This window comes from Candoia aspera, chromosome 2 (assembly GCF_035149785.1).
Source record: "Candoia aspera isolate rCanAsp1 chromosome 2, rCanAsp1.hap2, whole genome shotgun sequence".
NCBI classification, from domain to species: Eukaryota; Metazoa; Chordata; class Lepidosauria; order Squamata; family Boidae; genus Candoia; species Candoia aspera.
The window spans coordinates 25,511,970-25,527,229 of record NC_086154.1 but is presented as its reverse complement, the minus strand read 5'-3'; the positions used below and the strand labels follow the sequence as shown (position 1 = coordinate 25,527,229).

Genomic DNA, 15,260 nt, shown 5'->3' with positions numbered 1-15,260 from the left:
TGTAGTGTCAGAACTGAAATGGCCATGTTGCTCTTCTTTCTAGAGAGCCTTACAGGATTGGCTTGCTGTCATGTGTTTATGAGAACTGTTTAGATGCTATGCTTCCCATAAAACAATGTAATTTAAATAGAACAGATATAAAAGTGTCATGTTGTATGCTGCAAGAAGTTTGTAAATGGGAGCCATTTCCTTCTCTGAATGTCTGAAGCACTCTAAAAATGCAGTGCAAGAATCAATGTATCTTGAATGAGATTGCATTGTGCCCTTGAGAAGCTGGTTTTAAGCGTCTAAGATCACGTCCTGGGAATTTTCTGCTTTAAGTGGGAAGCTTTTTATTAGAAATCTCACTTTCTTAGAGTTGCAGAATAGAGGATCTACACATCTGAGACTGGCATTATTAGGGACAAGTAACATATGCAGCTGAATGTAGATAATCAGGGCAATTGTTGTCATTCTGTTTGGATCACCGTTGCATCATGATTTGGCTGAAAAGTCCATAAGGGTAGTGCTTAGTAACCCAGACTCATCTGTTGTTGTGATGCAATTGCTGTCCATTTCCACAAGGTGTAATAATCCTTGTGAATCTTCTCTATAGCTCCAGAAACTCATTTGCCTATCCTGTCTCACTTATCTCCCAACATGCTGAGTTTTGCACTTCATGTGGCTTGATATATGCTTACTTTTCATGTCCTTATGGTTGGATGGTTATGATTATTATAGTATAACAGAGGATATTGGAAAAATAAAGAATGAATGGGCTGGTAATATGGTTTTCATTTGCAACCCTGTAAATTCTATCTTATTTTCATATTTGTTCAATCTCATTCTGAACTTTCTTTCTGTAAAGCAAGCTGGATGTGATCATGTGCTCAATTCCAAAGCCAGAAGGGATAAATGTGGTGTGTGTGGTGGCGATAATTCATCATGCAAAACCATTGCAGGGACATTCAATACGGTGCACTATGGTAAGAAGTAAAAAGCTTTTTGCTAGCAAACTGCTCAACCATGTGTAACATGTTTTTAAAAACCAGTATTGTAATGAACAAGATTTCACGTTCACTTTTTTATATTTGAGTTTCTTGCTATTTGACAATGGCCTTAAAGCCTTAGCTTAGTTATTGTAATGCTGAATTATAGTACAGTTTTTCTTTTCATCGTTATCATAAAAACTATAAAGGGTGTGCCTGCCTAAAAAGCTTGACTTTCTGGTTTATCCTCTCAGGTTATAACACTGTGATACGCATTCCAGCCGGTGCTACAAATATCGATGTACGGCAGCATAGTTACTCAGGGAAACCAGAAGATGATAATTACCTTGGTAAGATGGGATACTCTTCAGCAAATGCAAATTAATGTTACTCCTTTCAAGGAACTAATGCTTTTGTCATACTGTCATATAACTGTTAGTTTGGAAAAGACATGAATATCATTTCGTCTATGATCTTTCTATACTGGGCCTTCCCATATCATTTTAGGATAGGGTCATATGAGCAATTCTTAACAGACTTGGCCATTTGTTAAAGTGTTAATTGAGCCATAAATGGCCAGATTAGGGTTTTTTTTTTTAAAAGAATAATAGTCCTATTCAGATGTGAGGGTGGAAAGTAGGCATTTTTATGGATACTGTCATGAGTAAGGATGGCGAGCAGGGGGCTCTCACCCAGACTGTCAAGCGCATGCGTAGCACTGAGGAACTGTTCAGCCATTCAAAGAGACACAGATCGGGACCGCCTTAACCTTTGGGGTTTATATGGCTGGGTTTTCCCACGCTTTCTCAGTTTGTTAGGATTCTTGTTAAGTACTACTAATAAATATTAGAGACCAAGTCCTCGCCTCAGTGTGTTTCCTGGTAATCAGGACAGATACCATCACTGTTGCACTTCATCTGAGGGATAAAGACTAAATCTTGTAGACATTGGGGCATTTTCTTGAGAAGAGTTAACCCCCTTCCCCCCTTTTGTGTGTACTATGGTCCAGATGCCCAGGTCTACCTCCCTCCCTTTTCCTACATTTTAAAAATAATTTGACATTGGCTTTAGAGCAGGGTTTCTCAACCAGGGTTCTGTGGCACCCTAGGGCTCCGTGAGAGGTCACTAGGGGTTCCCTGGGAGATCACGATTTATTTAAACAATTATTTCAAATTCAGGCAACTTCACATGAAAGAGGTAAGTTTCATTCTTTATTTTTAGTTTAAGAACACTGTTAATGCTTATAAACAGGCCTACACATGAAAAAAGATGCACGAGACCAAACAGCATTTTGTTCTGTTATACATAAGGTTGCCATGAATCGTAAATGACTCGACAGCAACTAACAACAACAACAACAACAACAACATACATGAAACAAATATAATAATGTTGTAATTTCTGGCCTATATTTGAGCCTGAGTGTGCAGGGGTTCTCCGAGGCCTGAAAAACATTACAAGGGTTCCTCCAGGGTCAAAAGGTTGAGAAAGGCTACTTAGAGTGAATGTTGTTCTTTTCTCTGTTCTGGGTTTGAAATATAATTTAGCTTTCATTCAAAATCTAGGACATAAAAAAGAACAAAGTATGTCCTATTTGAGATCTCTATAGAAGCTTTCATTGCAATGCATTTACATTCTTTATGCAGTTAAGACAGTGGGGTCAGTCTCCTATAATGGCCTCTGTCTTATGCATACAGACATTGAACCTAAGACTTTGGAGGAATTTCATCTTTCTCACTTAAGTCTTTCATCCTTCTCAGTTTATTTCATGGTTTGGCTAATTCAGGTCTAATTAATTCAATTGGGTCTATTATAAGCATAAATCTGGGTCTACCTATTATCTGGCACCGCACAAATATACTAGTTCAGTGTTTCTCAACCTCAGCAACTTTAAGATGTGTGGACTTCAACGCCCAGAATTTCCCCACCAGCCATGGGAGTTGAAGTCCACACATCTTAGAGTTGCATGGCTGGTGGGGAAATTCTGGGAGTTGAAGTCCACACATCTTAAAGATGCTGAGGTTGAGAAACACTGAACTAGAGAATGGAATGTGATCATGCTTGGATTCTCTGAACTGTAAAGCTCTCTATCACTTGTGTCCTTCCTTATCTCTTGCAGTCTTGTTCTGTTCTACACTGAGTACTCCTTTAGGGCAATATAGTAACTGATAAGAAACAGGTGAGAAACTAACTTAGGAAATTAACTGCATAATAACAGCAGGCTGCTGTTTTCAGGAAACAATACATTTTAATGGAAAGCATGGTTTCCTGAAGTGAACGGAAACTATACTTTTAACCTTCAAAGTTTTCAGCGTTTAGTGTATAGTTTCGTACAAACTTCAAGTCAAAAACAAAATACGATGTGAACCCAACACTTTCTAAATCTCCGTTTGTAAGTTCAGTTTAGAATTCATTGCACTCTGAACCAATAAATGTTTTCTTTCTTTCTTTATGATGTTGGATGGGGAGGAGGGTAGACTGGAAGACAGGAGAAAGTGAACTAGCATAATGCTGTATATGTGTCTGGGTGTGCTTGAGATGTGTTTTTTTTCTATAATGGTAGGTAGTGTGAAAGATTACAGCAAAAATGTTCCCTTCACACACACACACACACACACACACCCCAACTATACACAAGTGCTGTAAAATTTTATGCCTTTGAATTAGGTATGGATTCATATACAGTAGATTCCACAAACACTTACTGTTATTCTTATGCACTCAGATCTAAAGCAAATCTACTGGAAGGAAACTTGATTTAAGTGTTAGGCTTCTTAACCCCGTGACACATAGCTTTCTTCTCTTACAATTTGATCTGGTTATTATTGGAATCACATTCAGGTGGAATGAGGTCCATTCTGGCAAAAATATATAACTTATTCTTTAATAGATATTGTTCAAACATTATATTATATCCTTCTAGCTACTTATTCTGAATATAGGTAAAGAATACCTGGAAAGCGTGCTACAGACTATTCCAAAGTAACTATGTAGTCTAGTCCATAAATGAGCACAATTTTACATCTGCCTTCCACAATCTGGTAGTGTCTAGATGTGTTGGACTACAGTTCCCATTTGCCCATCTAGTTGGTGGGTTCTGGGGTTGCATCTGGAAAGCACAACTTCTAATGTTATGATTCCCCAATTTATTCTAATTAGCTTGCTTTTTAAAGCAAAATTTAAATTATAGAGTTCATATTAAGTAGATAAATTGATTTCTACACTGCTGGAAGACCCACAATCATTGGGTTGTCTAAGAAGTAAAATAAATCAATATAGATTTTAAAAAATGCACTTTAAATAACATCCTTCCTGGTGTATACAAGACAATTACTTTGATTCATTTTTTTGTTTGTTTATCTTTGTGTACATAGCATTGTCAAGCAATGAAGGCTTCATATTAAATGGAGACTATGTTGTCAGTATGTTTAAGAAGGAAATCAAAATTGGAAATGCTGTGATAGAATACAGTGGCTCAGACACTCCCATTGAACGAATCAATTCGACATACCGCATTGATCAAGAAATAGTTCTTCAGGTGAAAAATCTCTTTCTGAAAGAAAACCCAATAGACACTGCTCTTTTTTAAAACTTTTACGTAGATGAAGTTGCACAGTTCCTTTTTTGATGTTGTTTTTCTGTATCTTTTCCTTCTCAGGTTTTATCAGTGGGTAATTTATATAACCCGGATGTTCGATACACATTCAATATCCCCATTGAAGATAAACCTCAGCAGTTTTATTGGAATGTTTATGGCCCTTGGCAACCCTGCAGTAAGCTGTGCCAAGGTATGTGGCTTGAGAGGGATTCAAAAAACATTATTCATTGGTTTATCTTGAATTCTATTGGCGTTGACATTTTCCCCTTCATTTGCTTTTAGTTTCTGATATAATTCATGCTTTACATTTCCAAAAGCTATAGCAGGATGATGAATGTTGTCTTTAAGCTGGGTTTAGAAAAGGCAGAGGAACTAGGGACCAAATTGCCAATATCCGCTGGATAATGGAAAAAGCCAGGGAGTTTCAGAAAAACATCTATTTCTGTTTCATTGACTATTCTAAAGCCTTTGACTGTGTGGACCATCACAAATTGTGGCAAGTTCTTAGTGGTATGGGGATACCAAGTCATCTTGTCTGCCTCCTGAGGAATCTGTATAACGACCAAGTAGCAACAGTAAGAACAGACCACGGAACAACGGACTGGTTTAAGATTGGGAAAGGAGTACGGCAGGGCTGTATACTCTCACCCTACCTATTCAACTTGTACGCAGAACACATCATGCAACATGCTGGGCTCGAGGAATCCAAGGCTGGAGTTAAAATCACTGGAAGAAACATTAACAATCTCAGATATGCAGATGATACCACTTTGATGGCTGAAAGCGAAGAGGAACTGAGGATCCTTATGATGAAAGTGAAAGAAGGAAGTGCAAAAGCTGGCTTGGAGCTAAACCTCAAAAAAACCAAGTGCAGCTTCTTTATATACTGTATATATCCTGCTTTTTAGAATATATATCATGCTCTTTCCTGCTATTTTTCCCCACAACAACTACCTGATGAGGTAGGTTGGACTGAAAGGGAATGGCTGACCCATGGCCACTCCCTGCCTGAGGGTAAACTGCTCCTAGTCCAACACCTTAACCACTACCTCACATACTAATACTAACACATGTTATGGGAAACTGGAAGATTGAAGCGTTGTGGAAAGAATGGAAAACAGGAAGGAGAAGCAAACTGTGCAGTGTATTTTCCATCTTTCCTTGTAACATAAAGAATTGCACTTTGCCCCAATCCTGTTCTCACATTGTAAATTAAGCAATTTCTGTAGGGAGATAAAAATAAAGTTATAACAGGGAACTGGAAGCTGTTCTGGGGATGTTATGCTGACATAAATGATGGATATGACTAAGTTGTCACAAGCAAAATGGCCTTTGCTTCGTCCTTACAACCTAACTGTCTTAGAAACATGTATAATTCTGAAGTCATCTGAAGGAGTAAAGGCAGCTAAGCTTATATAGGTAGTCCTTGCTTGATTATCACAATTGGGACCAGAATTTTGGTTGCTAAGCAAAGCAGTCATTAAGTAAATCTCACCTGATTTTACAACTTTATTGCCGGTGGTAGTTGGGTGAGTCACTGCAGGTGGTAAGTGAACCTTGTGGTCATTAAGTGAATCACACAGTTCTCCATTGATTTTGCTTGCCTGAAGCTGGCTGGGAAGGTTGAAAATGACAATCACGTGACCATGGGACGCTGCAACAGTCATAAATGCGAACTGGTTGCCAAGTGCCCAAATCATGACCACAGGGATGCTACAACAGCTGTAAGTGTGAGGACTGGTTGTAAGTCGGTTTTTTCAGCACTGTCGTAAGTCTGAACCATCACTAAACAAATGGTTGTTAAGCGAGGATTACCAGTATAGATGATGTATTTCACTACCTCTGTGGTCCATGTGTGAGCCAGCAGGCTTCCCACTGTTGCCTTGCACTTTTTTCTAATGTGCATAGTGCTGTGCCTTTATAGCTTCATTTCCACAATTAGGGACACGGTGGCGCTGCGGGTTAAACTGCTGAGCTGCTGAGCTTGCCGATCGGAAGGTTGGCGGTTCGAATCCGCGTGACGGGGTGAGCTCCCATTGCTAGTCCCAGCTCCTGCCAACCTAGCAGTTCGAAAACATGCCAATGTGAGTAGATTAATAGGTACCGCTTCGGCGGGCAGGTAACGGCGTTCCGTTTAGTCATGCTGGCCGCATGACCACGGAAGTGTCTACGGACAAACGCCGGCTCTTCGGCTTTGAAACGGAGATGAGCACCGCCCCCTAGAGTCGGACACGACTGGACTTAACATCAAGGGAAACCTTTACCTTTACCTTATCAAATTAGAGCTATAGCTTACTGCTATAGTGGCAGAAATCAGAACCAAAGAATAACAGACATAGGCATCTACCAGACCTAGATAAGTCCCAACAGACATAAGCAGCCAGCAGACCTAGAAAGACTTTATTGCTGTGATGAATGTTTCATAGCCCTTTCTGTCCAAAACAACTTAGTGGCTGGCCGACATGAGCAGACCCTTTCCATGGAATAACTTAACTGCTAGAAATTTGCTCCAAGCTAAAATTATGTTAACAAACCTGAGAAATCCATTTCAGCCTCTAAAGCTCCTAACCAGTCACTTTTATTGCCCCTTTACAGATGGAGAGCTGAAACTGAGAAATGCTGATTTTGCCCTATGCTATGCAATGAGCTGATGACATTTTTCTCAATTCCAAGGCCAATCTTCTCTTTCCTAGATCACACTGGCTATAACTGTCTGAAGCCAAAAATCTCAGTTCTGAAGCCGGAGTGGGAGGGAAAGAGTGATCTAATTGTAGGATAAATTAATATTAATGGAATGAATAATGTTAGGATGTATGAGAAAAGCGGGGAAGTAACCAGTTTGACCCCCAAACATTTTTCTTTGAGAGTCTTTTCCTAACATGTTCAAGATCCTACTTATTTAAGTACATGTTTTACCAGTCTTGCAATGCTGCAAATTCTGTGTCTATACTGCAGCTGAAATTAGCTTCGCTGGCCTTATTTTTACCTTGGAGACTGATCTTTTCAACAGGCTTTTCTCACAAGTTCTGATTATTCTTTTATATTCAAAGCACAAGTTGTTCCCTCTTTTTTCATATCTGACAGGATACCAAGCTAAGACCCCCCCAGTGTCCTGTGGCCTGGGAAAATCAGTTAATGGCTCAGTTACAACCAGAGAAGGAGTATATATTTCTGACAACTGGATTCATCACAAATTATCTAAGGTTTTCCATGTATGAACTAATTGTCCCCAGTTCACAGTATAGGTGACCATTGGAGAGGGTGGGAGTTGCAGAGAAGAGCTAACGACAAAATGTGCATTGTGATGCAAACTATGAGACTTACATTCTTGCGTCCAACATCTGGACACAAGTACCAAAGGCACTGTGACTTTGTGCTGCATATTTCTTCCTTGTTTCATCATTGCAGTCTGTACTAGATGCCTGTATTCACAGAAATGGTGGCATAAATGTAGTGAAGTAACTGCTTTGGGGCCCATAGGGCCTGCCAGGGTTCCCCATGCCTTCAATGGATCTAATAGTGTGGGGTAGGACTAGCATATATGGGCTGCAAAACTCAGATGACATCTAGGCATGGTAGCAAGGAGATGCAGTAAGTCTTAACTCTTTGCTGCCACCTGTGGGGTTTTGCAGAGCAGACAAGCTCAAGATTCCAGTGGAAGCGATAATGAAGGAATGGTGCAGAAGGAAGGGGGCAGCCAACAGAGGAGGAGCCACTGCTGCTCCCACCTCCTCCTATGTTCCTAAGCCAGTTGTTGTCTCAGCGACAGCATACACTAGCAGCAGAGTTGTCATTAATCAAAGAGAATATCTGTAGCTCAGGGTTGAATTGTAGAGTCCTTGGTGCTCTCTTAGCTTGGTTGTTTGCTTGCAGACGTTTCATTGCCTGACTAGGCAACATCTTCAGTGCTAGTGAGTGTGGGGTTTGCTCCCTATTTATATACAGTAGCTTGCCCTGCCAACGTTGGTGGGGGTGTTGTTCTCTCCTTGGTAGTTCCGTGATTAGGGTATTGTATACTGCTTGATTGGTCCTCTGGTGTTAATCCTGGCATTATCTTTGTTTCTGAGTGTTGATTGCTGGTAAGGAGGTGTTCCACTCCTTTTGTTTCCTTCTTAGCTTTTTAATTGTCTCTTTTGAATGGTATGTAAACGTTGTTTACCTCTATGTGCCTGTTGATGGCTGACTTGTCTGAGCGTCAGGTTTCCAGGAATTCCCTAGCATTTGGGGATTTAGCTTGGTCTAGGATGCTCACACTTTCCCAGTTGAAAGTATGGTTGAGTCTGTCCATGTGTTGTGAGATGAAGGAGTTTTCATCGTGTCTTCTGACTGCTCATTGGTGTTGGTGGATGTGCTCTGCTAGTCTTCTGCCTGTCTATCCTATATCAGTGGCTGTTTTAGTCCTTCCACAGTATGCTGTAGATGACTCCTGTTTTTCTTCCTTGGGCTACTGGGTCTTTTGGCTTACTTAAGATGTTTTGGAGGGCTTTCGTTGGTTTGTGTGCTGCAGTGATGCCCTGTGGTTGTAATAGTCTGTTGGTAGTTTGTCTGTTGGTAGTCTGTTGGTAGTCAGAAACTATCAACAGATTTTTACAACCACGTGGCATCACCGTAGCATACAAACCAACTAAAGCCCTCCAAAACATCTTAAGTACAAATACAGCCAGGTTTTGAAAAGTAAACTTCAGATATCCTGGTGTTGCAGTTCCTTGCAGTTGGCCAATGTCAACTATATAGGAGAGGCATAAACAGCCCTTCAGAATACAGGCCTACTTTGGAATAAACGTATGGATAAAATGAGTTCTCTAGCCTTCATGTAATTGTATTTGTTTTGTTCTTTTCAGGAGAACGAAAAAGGAAACCAATTTGTACCCGGGAATCTGATCAGCTCATTGTATCTGACCAAAGATGTGATAAAATTCCTCAACCTGATCCAGTGACAGAGCTGTGTAATTCAAATTGTGAATTAAGGTAAGACGATCTTATAGATGTGTTGTACTGGTTTATATTATTTTAGAGTTCATAATTTAAATCTTAAATGTTATACATCAAAGTGTATAATGTTGCTCCTTTCATTTGGGTTCCCAAGAATCCAGTTCTACCACCACTGAACGTTAGCATCAGGGTAGTTCTTCTATATCACTTTCACTTCCTGTGGAGTCAGCCTAAAGTTAAAGAAAAGTGCATTGTTGTTTAATCTCACAGATTTTAATATGATTTTATTTGTAAGGTAGTGAGAAGAATCTTTGGAGCACAAAAAGTATCCAAAGTAAATTCATATTTAAAAGTAATAATCAAAATAGAACGTTAGGTGTCAAAAAATCAAAGTAAAAAACTACAACAATTACAGAACAATGCATTAGTTTAGTTAGTGACAAACCTTCCATGTATCATCAGAGAAAGGCCCTATCTAAGCCTCCCCAGAATGCAGTTATGAAGACTGTATACTGCAGCTAAGAAGGCCATATGCTTTTCTTTGAGGTTACAATAAAATTTAGCAAGGTAGTCATGACTGTTTGGCAAATACTCCTCCACTTCTGATCACAAAAGCCATACATGTAGATCAGTGTTTCTGAACCTTGGCAGCTAGAAGATGTGTGGACTTCAACTCCCAGGATTCCACAGCCAGCATTCTGGCTGGGGAATTCTGGGAGTTGAAGTCCACACATCTTCAAGCTGCCAAGGTTCAGAAACACTGATGTGGATACTGTAATTCCATAAAAACCTTCTGGTTTGCAATGTTGTGGCTTGCTTTTTCGTGTTCATCCTACTGTACTCAAGGTATTAATTTATTGTATTTGATGCTATTAGAGAAGGTGCTAGTTACTAACTCATACAGGTTGAAAAGGGAATTAGAGCAAGTCATGTAGGAGAGTGGCTAGAAGGCTAATCGATCTAGCTTCAAAGGCAGCATGTTACTGTATACCAGGGAGGTGGGAGTGAGCAGGGCCGCAACTGGGGGGGGGGGGCAAGCACGGCGTGTGCCCCGGGCGCCGTGCTGGGGAGGCGCCAAAATGAGTGCTGGGGGGGGGTGCCAAAATGGGTGCGGAATCCATGTTTGCCCTGGGTGACAGAGACCCTAGTTGCGGGCCTGGGAGTGGGCAACAGTGAAGAGGAAGGTTGCTTTCATGCCATGCTTGTGGACTAGAAGGAAGTACTTGCTATTTTCAGAATAGTGGATTTGATTAGGGAGCGAATGATTTTGGCTCTGAGTTTACCTATAGCGCACATACATTTGTTCTCTTTCTTGTTCACCACCGTGCTCTAGCATAGAGAGGCTCAATCATTCCTTTGCCCCCAAATCATGCTCTGGATTTCTATTCCTCTGATGGTAATGCCAACAGTGAAACATTGATCCTGAGAATGCTCACTTAAAGGGGGAAACCTTGTGCCGTTCCCTCTCAGTGACTCTCCAGATGGCTGTTTCTCCATTTCCTCAGTCCTTAGTTCATCCCCACCTAACTGCAAACTGAGCAGCAGGGAGAAAAGGTGAGCCTGTCTCAAGAAATGCATGGGCCCCCAAAAGAGCAGCTGAGGCCCGCATGTACCCCACAAGCTGCTTAGACAATCTGGATTTGCCTTCATCATGTATCAGGGAGGGGATTAGGTGAGCTCTGCTTTTAAAATGAAAGGGGTTGGGAATACTTCCTTTCATCCACAACTTCCTATTATTCAGTGCTTGAGTGCTTCCCCCCCCCAAAAAAAAGTATTTGGGGCTGTTCGGTGGTTAATGAGAATAAGATGGGGGGCAGGACCACTTTCCCCCTTCCCTGATCAAAATGCATAGTACTGAAAAGCAGCCAAGATATTTTACACACGAAGCAGGAAATCCCACCAGTGCATTTCCTTTTCTTCGATAGTCAAAATCCATTAAATGACTAACCATTTTCTGCCCTTTTATGATACTTAGACCTTCCTGCTGAGAGGGTACCTGACTCTAAAGATAGGTCAGGCATGATTTCTGCTCCCCCTGCACACACATTTTTAAATTACATAATATGAGCCTCACTTACAGATAAAACAATTGCTGTCAGAAAATTGAAACCTTTAAGAATACTTTACTTTTCCACCTCACGTTACAGCAGTGTTTCTCAGCCTTGGTGACTTTAAGCTGTGTGGATTTCAACTCCCAGAATTCCCCAGCTTAATCCACACAGCTTAAAGATGCCAAGGTTGAGAAACACTGCATTAGAGAGTGCAGAAGGTTCATAATCCCAGAGAATGGACACTGCATGTGTAAACTGATCCAAGGTCAGTACTGGTATCTCGTGGGCCAGGAGTGACCAGCTTGTCATCTGGGCTTCTTAGCGTTGGCACCATAGTTACGAAACTTTGTCAGCAGTCAGACCTGATTGGACCTGCTCTGCTAATTTTCGTTTTTTCAGTCTTTTAATTGTTTGGATTTATGGGAATTATATTGCTGCCAGTTTCTAATCGGTCATATTTTAATATTCCATTTTGTTCTTCCTATCTTGTAATGATTTCTGAATGTTGAGAATATTTCTGTTGTGAGGTGGTATCGGTTGTAAATAAAAATAACCAATTTTAAATTCAGCACCATAGAAAAATTAATTGGTAGCAGAAAGTAGTCACTTAGGTTGTCGTATTCTGCTCTTAGTGTTAAAACAATAGAAAACGTTTTCTGCATTTCCTAAAATTGTAGCTTTAGAAACGCAGTCACCGTCCAAACAGCTTGAAATTCAGAAGAAAAAAAAACCTGCTTACAAATAGGTCTACTGTTTTTTACATAATATGCTGAAGGTTGCCAGATGCCTCTTATCTGAAAAGATAATAAGGGTTCCCTATTTTAGGTTTTTTCCATCCTCCCTCCCTAAGAACATCACAGCTCCATAGACTATGGATGAAAGCTCTTGCTTCAGAGCACTCAGCTCCATAAAATAAACATCCATATTGTCTTTCTCTCTCTCTGTCCCCAGTGCTCTTTTAAAAAGGGGACAGGGGAATCTGCATTAATTTGGCGACCACGATTGCATACAGTTAAAACTGTCCAATTTATCAAGGACAGACCCTTTCTTTTAGCATTTGAGCTTGGTGAGTTGTGTTTTTGTCTTTAGTTTTCCATTGGGGATTGTTTGTTTGTTTGTTTGTTTGTTTGTCCCCGCCCATCTCCTCCCATCAGGGGACTCTGGGCGGTTTACAATAAAAATAATCGATTCAAACAGCAATATATAAATATAAAATCACTCTTAATAAATAATTATACAATAAAAGTAAACAAGTAAAAAGAAGTCCAAGTGGCAAAAGAATCTGACACAGCCCGTATGTGGGAGGATTGTCTGGGGATTTTCAAATATCTTGTTGTTTTGAGTACATGTGAACCAGCTCCTTTGTTTCTGCCTGCCTTCTCAAAAGAGAAGAGTGTTAAAATTGGGGTCCAAAGAGTAAAGGGTTAGTACACTAGGAAGTGTGTCAGACAGTAACAGCAAAGTAAGGCCAGCTATAGTAAGCTGCTCTCAAACTAAGAGCAGTTCTTATTGGTGCTCTGGCTGCAAAGCTATCGGACTGAATTGAGTTTCTAGCTGTACTGAGCTGTTCTTGAGAATGGCAAAACTAAGGCTCTACTGCCCTTCTCAAATACTGCTCATTGTCGCCTCCTTCATTCGGAATTATGAATTACGGAGCACGTAATAACCCTGTAATTTTTGCATTCACTCTTGCTACCTTCCTCTTTGGTAATGGTCTGTGGGAATGACCTTGGGAGACAGGAGGGAGAGTCGCAGACTGGACAACTGGCCCATAAAAGATGTCTCAGCCCACAGCAGGGGGTATGGAGTGGGAAATGTTTCAGAAGGGACCCTCCCTAGTTTTCTGGAGAGTAAAAGGAAAGGAGAGGAGACATACTTTCAGTCTTGCAAGATTGTGTTAATGTGACCTTACAATAAAGATAGAGCTAGTACTGCTGGGTGTGCTTCTTGTCTGGACTACCTCGCAGGACTAACTTCTTTGTACAGCGTTCTTCCAATGGACAGGCACAAACACAGTCTTCACATGTGTTAAACAAGTTGCACAGCCAATAACATATTATTGCACAGTCAATAAGCATGGGCATTTTAACATTGCTCCAGTTACATTGTCTACGCCTCCATCCTTACTATTGGACGCTAAATTGTGTAGCATTCATTTCAAGTCCATCTCTCCACTCTGTGATTTCTGTACAGCCCTCTAAAATTCTCTTTCTGGCATTTTCTCACATCGGTTTCATCCCAGATCATGTATTTACTTTTATTTTTAATTTGATTCACTCTGCTGAAGACTCCTTTTAACCTTAATCATGCCTTTCTCTCCTTCATTACATTCATTACAACACTGTAATATTGCAACGCAATACAATACAATACAAAATAAAAGAATGCAATATCCTTCATCTTCATCTTCTGCAGCAGTCATTCTCTTACATGTCTTTTTCCTGATCCACAACCTCTTTCACTTCATTCCATCAAGCATCTTTTTTCATACTGTGCATTAGCATAACTCACACCCTCCCTGGCACTTTGTAACATGATTGTTTTTCACTCTGTTCCAAGCAGCTGCTATATCCCCTTCCTTACATAAATTTTCCATTTATTCTGTTGGGAAGTTACTTGGCCCAGATACGATTCTTCTTGCAGTTATTCTACTTTCAAACCCTTATTTCTTTCCTTCCAGGTCCTTTTTTCACAAGAGACACCCTTTAAACTACCAAATAATGGTCTGTCCCACTTTCAGAAACTTACATCACTTTTGTATCCTGCATGAGATCTCTCAGCCTTTTATCATAACGAAATCAGTCATCATGTGACAAATCAATGAAAGTTTTCGGTTCATTCCTATTCCAGGTAGACACGGAGTAGACTTACATTCAAGCCATGTATTCAAAAGAAATGGACATTCTACCCAGTAGACAGTTACTATTCTCCCAATGACCTGATCACATTTTTCTGTATTTTCTTATTTCATTCCCACCCACCCTAAGACAGTATTTTTCCTCTGGATTACATTATTCAGAATGCATCCCAGAACTCATTCCTGGTCCTTTTAGTATCATCATTCACTAGAGTATAACATGCTACTATCATTTGTCTAGAAATTCCTACTTTCACACACAGTCCCAATGATCACAATGATACCAGTTCATACATTCTGGAATATAGCAGGTCCCTGGTTTAAGAAGGTCCTGGTTTCCAGACCGCTCCTAGTTGAGAACGGACTGCCGTAAAAACTATTATATTAAAAATCTGAGTTAAGTACAAAATTTGCATATTATTATGTTTAAGATGTTTTAGTGTATTTGGAAGCATTTCTTAAGTGTTTTATATGCATAGAAAGGTAAAATATATACCATATACTAAGACAAACGTTTGACTAACTGATGCTAAATAACTGTTCCAACTTACATACAAATTTGACTTAAGGATACACTTAGGAACGGAACTCGTTCTTAAACCAGGGACCTGCTAGTTTAGCTTTTCCATTCGTAATGAAATTTGTACCTTCATTTCAATACATTTATTCAATAACTCCACAAGATCAGACCACTTTCATTCAGACCCCTTTCCTTCCTTCCTTCCTTCCTTCCTTCCTTCCTTCCTTCCTTCCTTCCTTCCTTCCTTCCTTCCTTCCTTTCTCCTTCCTTCCTTCCTCCTCCTTCCTTCCTTCCTTCCTCCTTCCTTCCTTCCTTCCTTCCTTCCTTCCTCCTT

The 15,260-nt window shown here is 40.3% G+C and overlaps 1 protein-coding gene across 1 annotated transcript in view; it reads left to right on the top strand.

Annotated features, from left to right (window-relative positions):
- ADAMTS9 (ADAM metallopeptidase with thrombospondin type 1 motif 9) overlaps positions 1 to 15,260 on the top strand; it is a 154,709-nt gene that overhangs the window by 68,175 nt on the left and 71,274 nt on the right. The window contains exons 15-19 of the mRNA XM_063291534.1: positions 848 to 965; positions 1,223 to 1,318; positions 4,343 to 4,506; positions 4,627 to 4,756; positions 9,408 to 9,534. Coding sequence (XP_063147604.1) covers positions 848 to 965; positions 1,223 to 1,318; positions 4,343 to 4,506; positions 4,627 to 4,756; positions 9,408 to 9,534 — 635 coding nt within the window. The remainder of the gene's footprint in view (positions 1 to 847; positions 966 to 1,222; positions 1,319 to 4,342; positions 4,507 to 4,626; positions 4,757 to 9,407; positions 9,535 to 15,260) is intronic.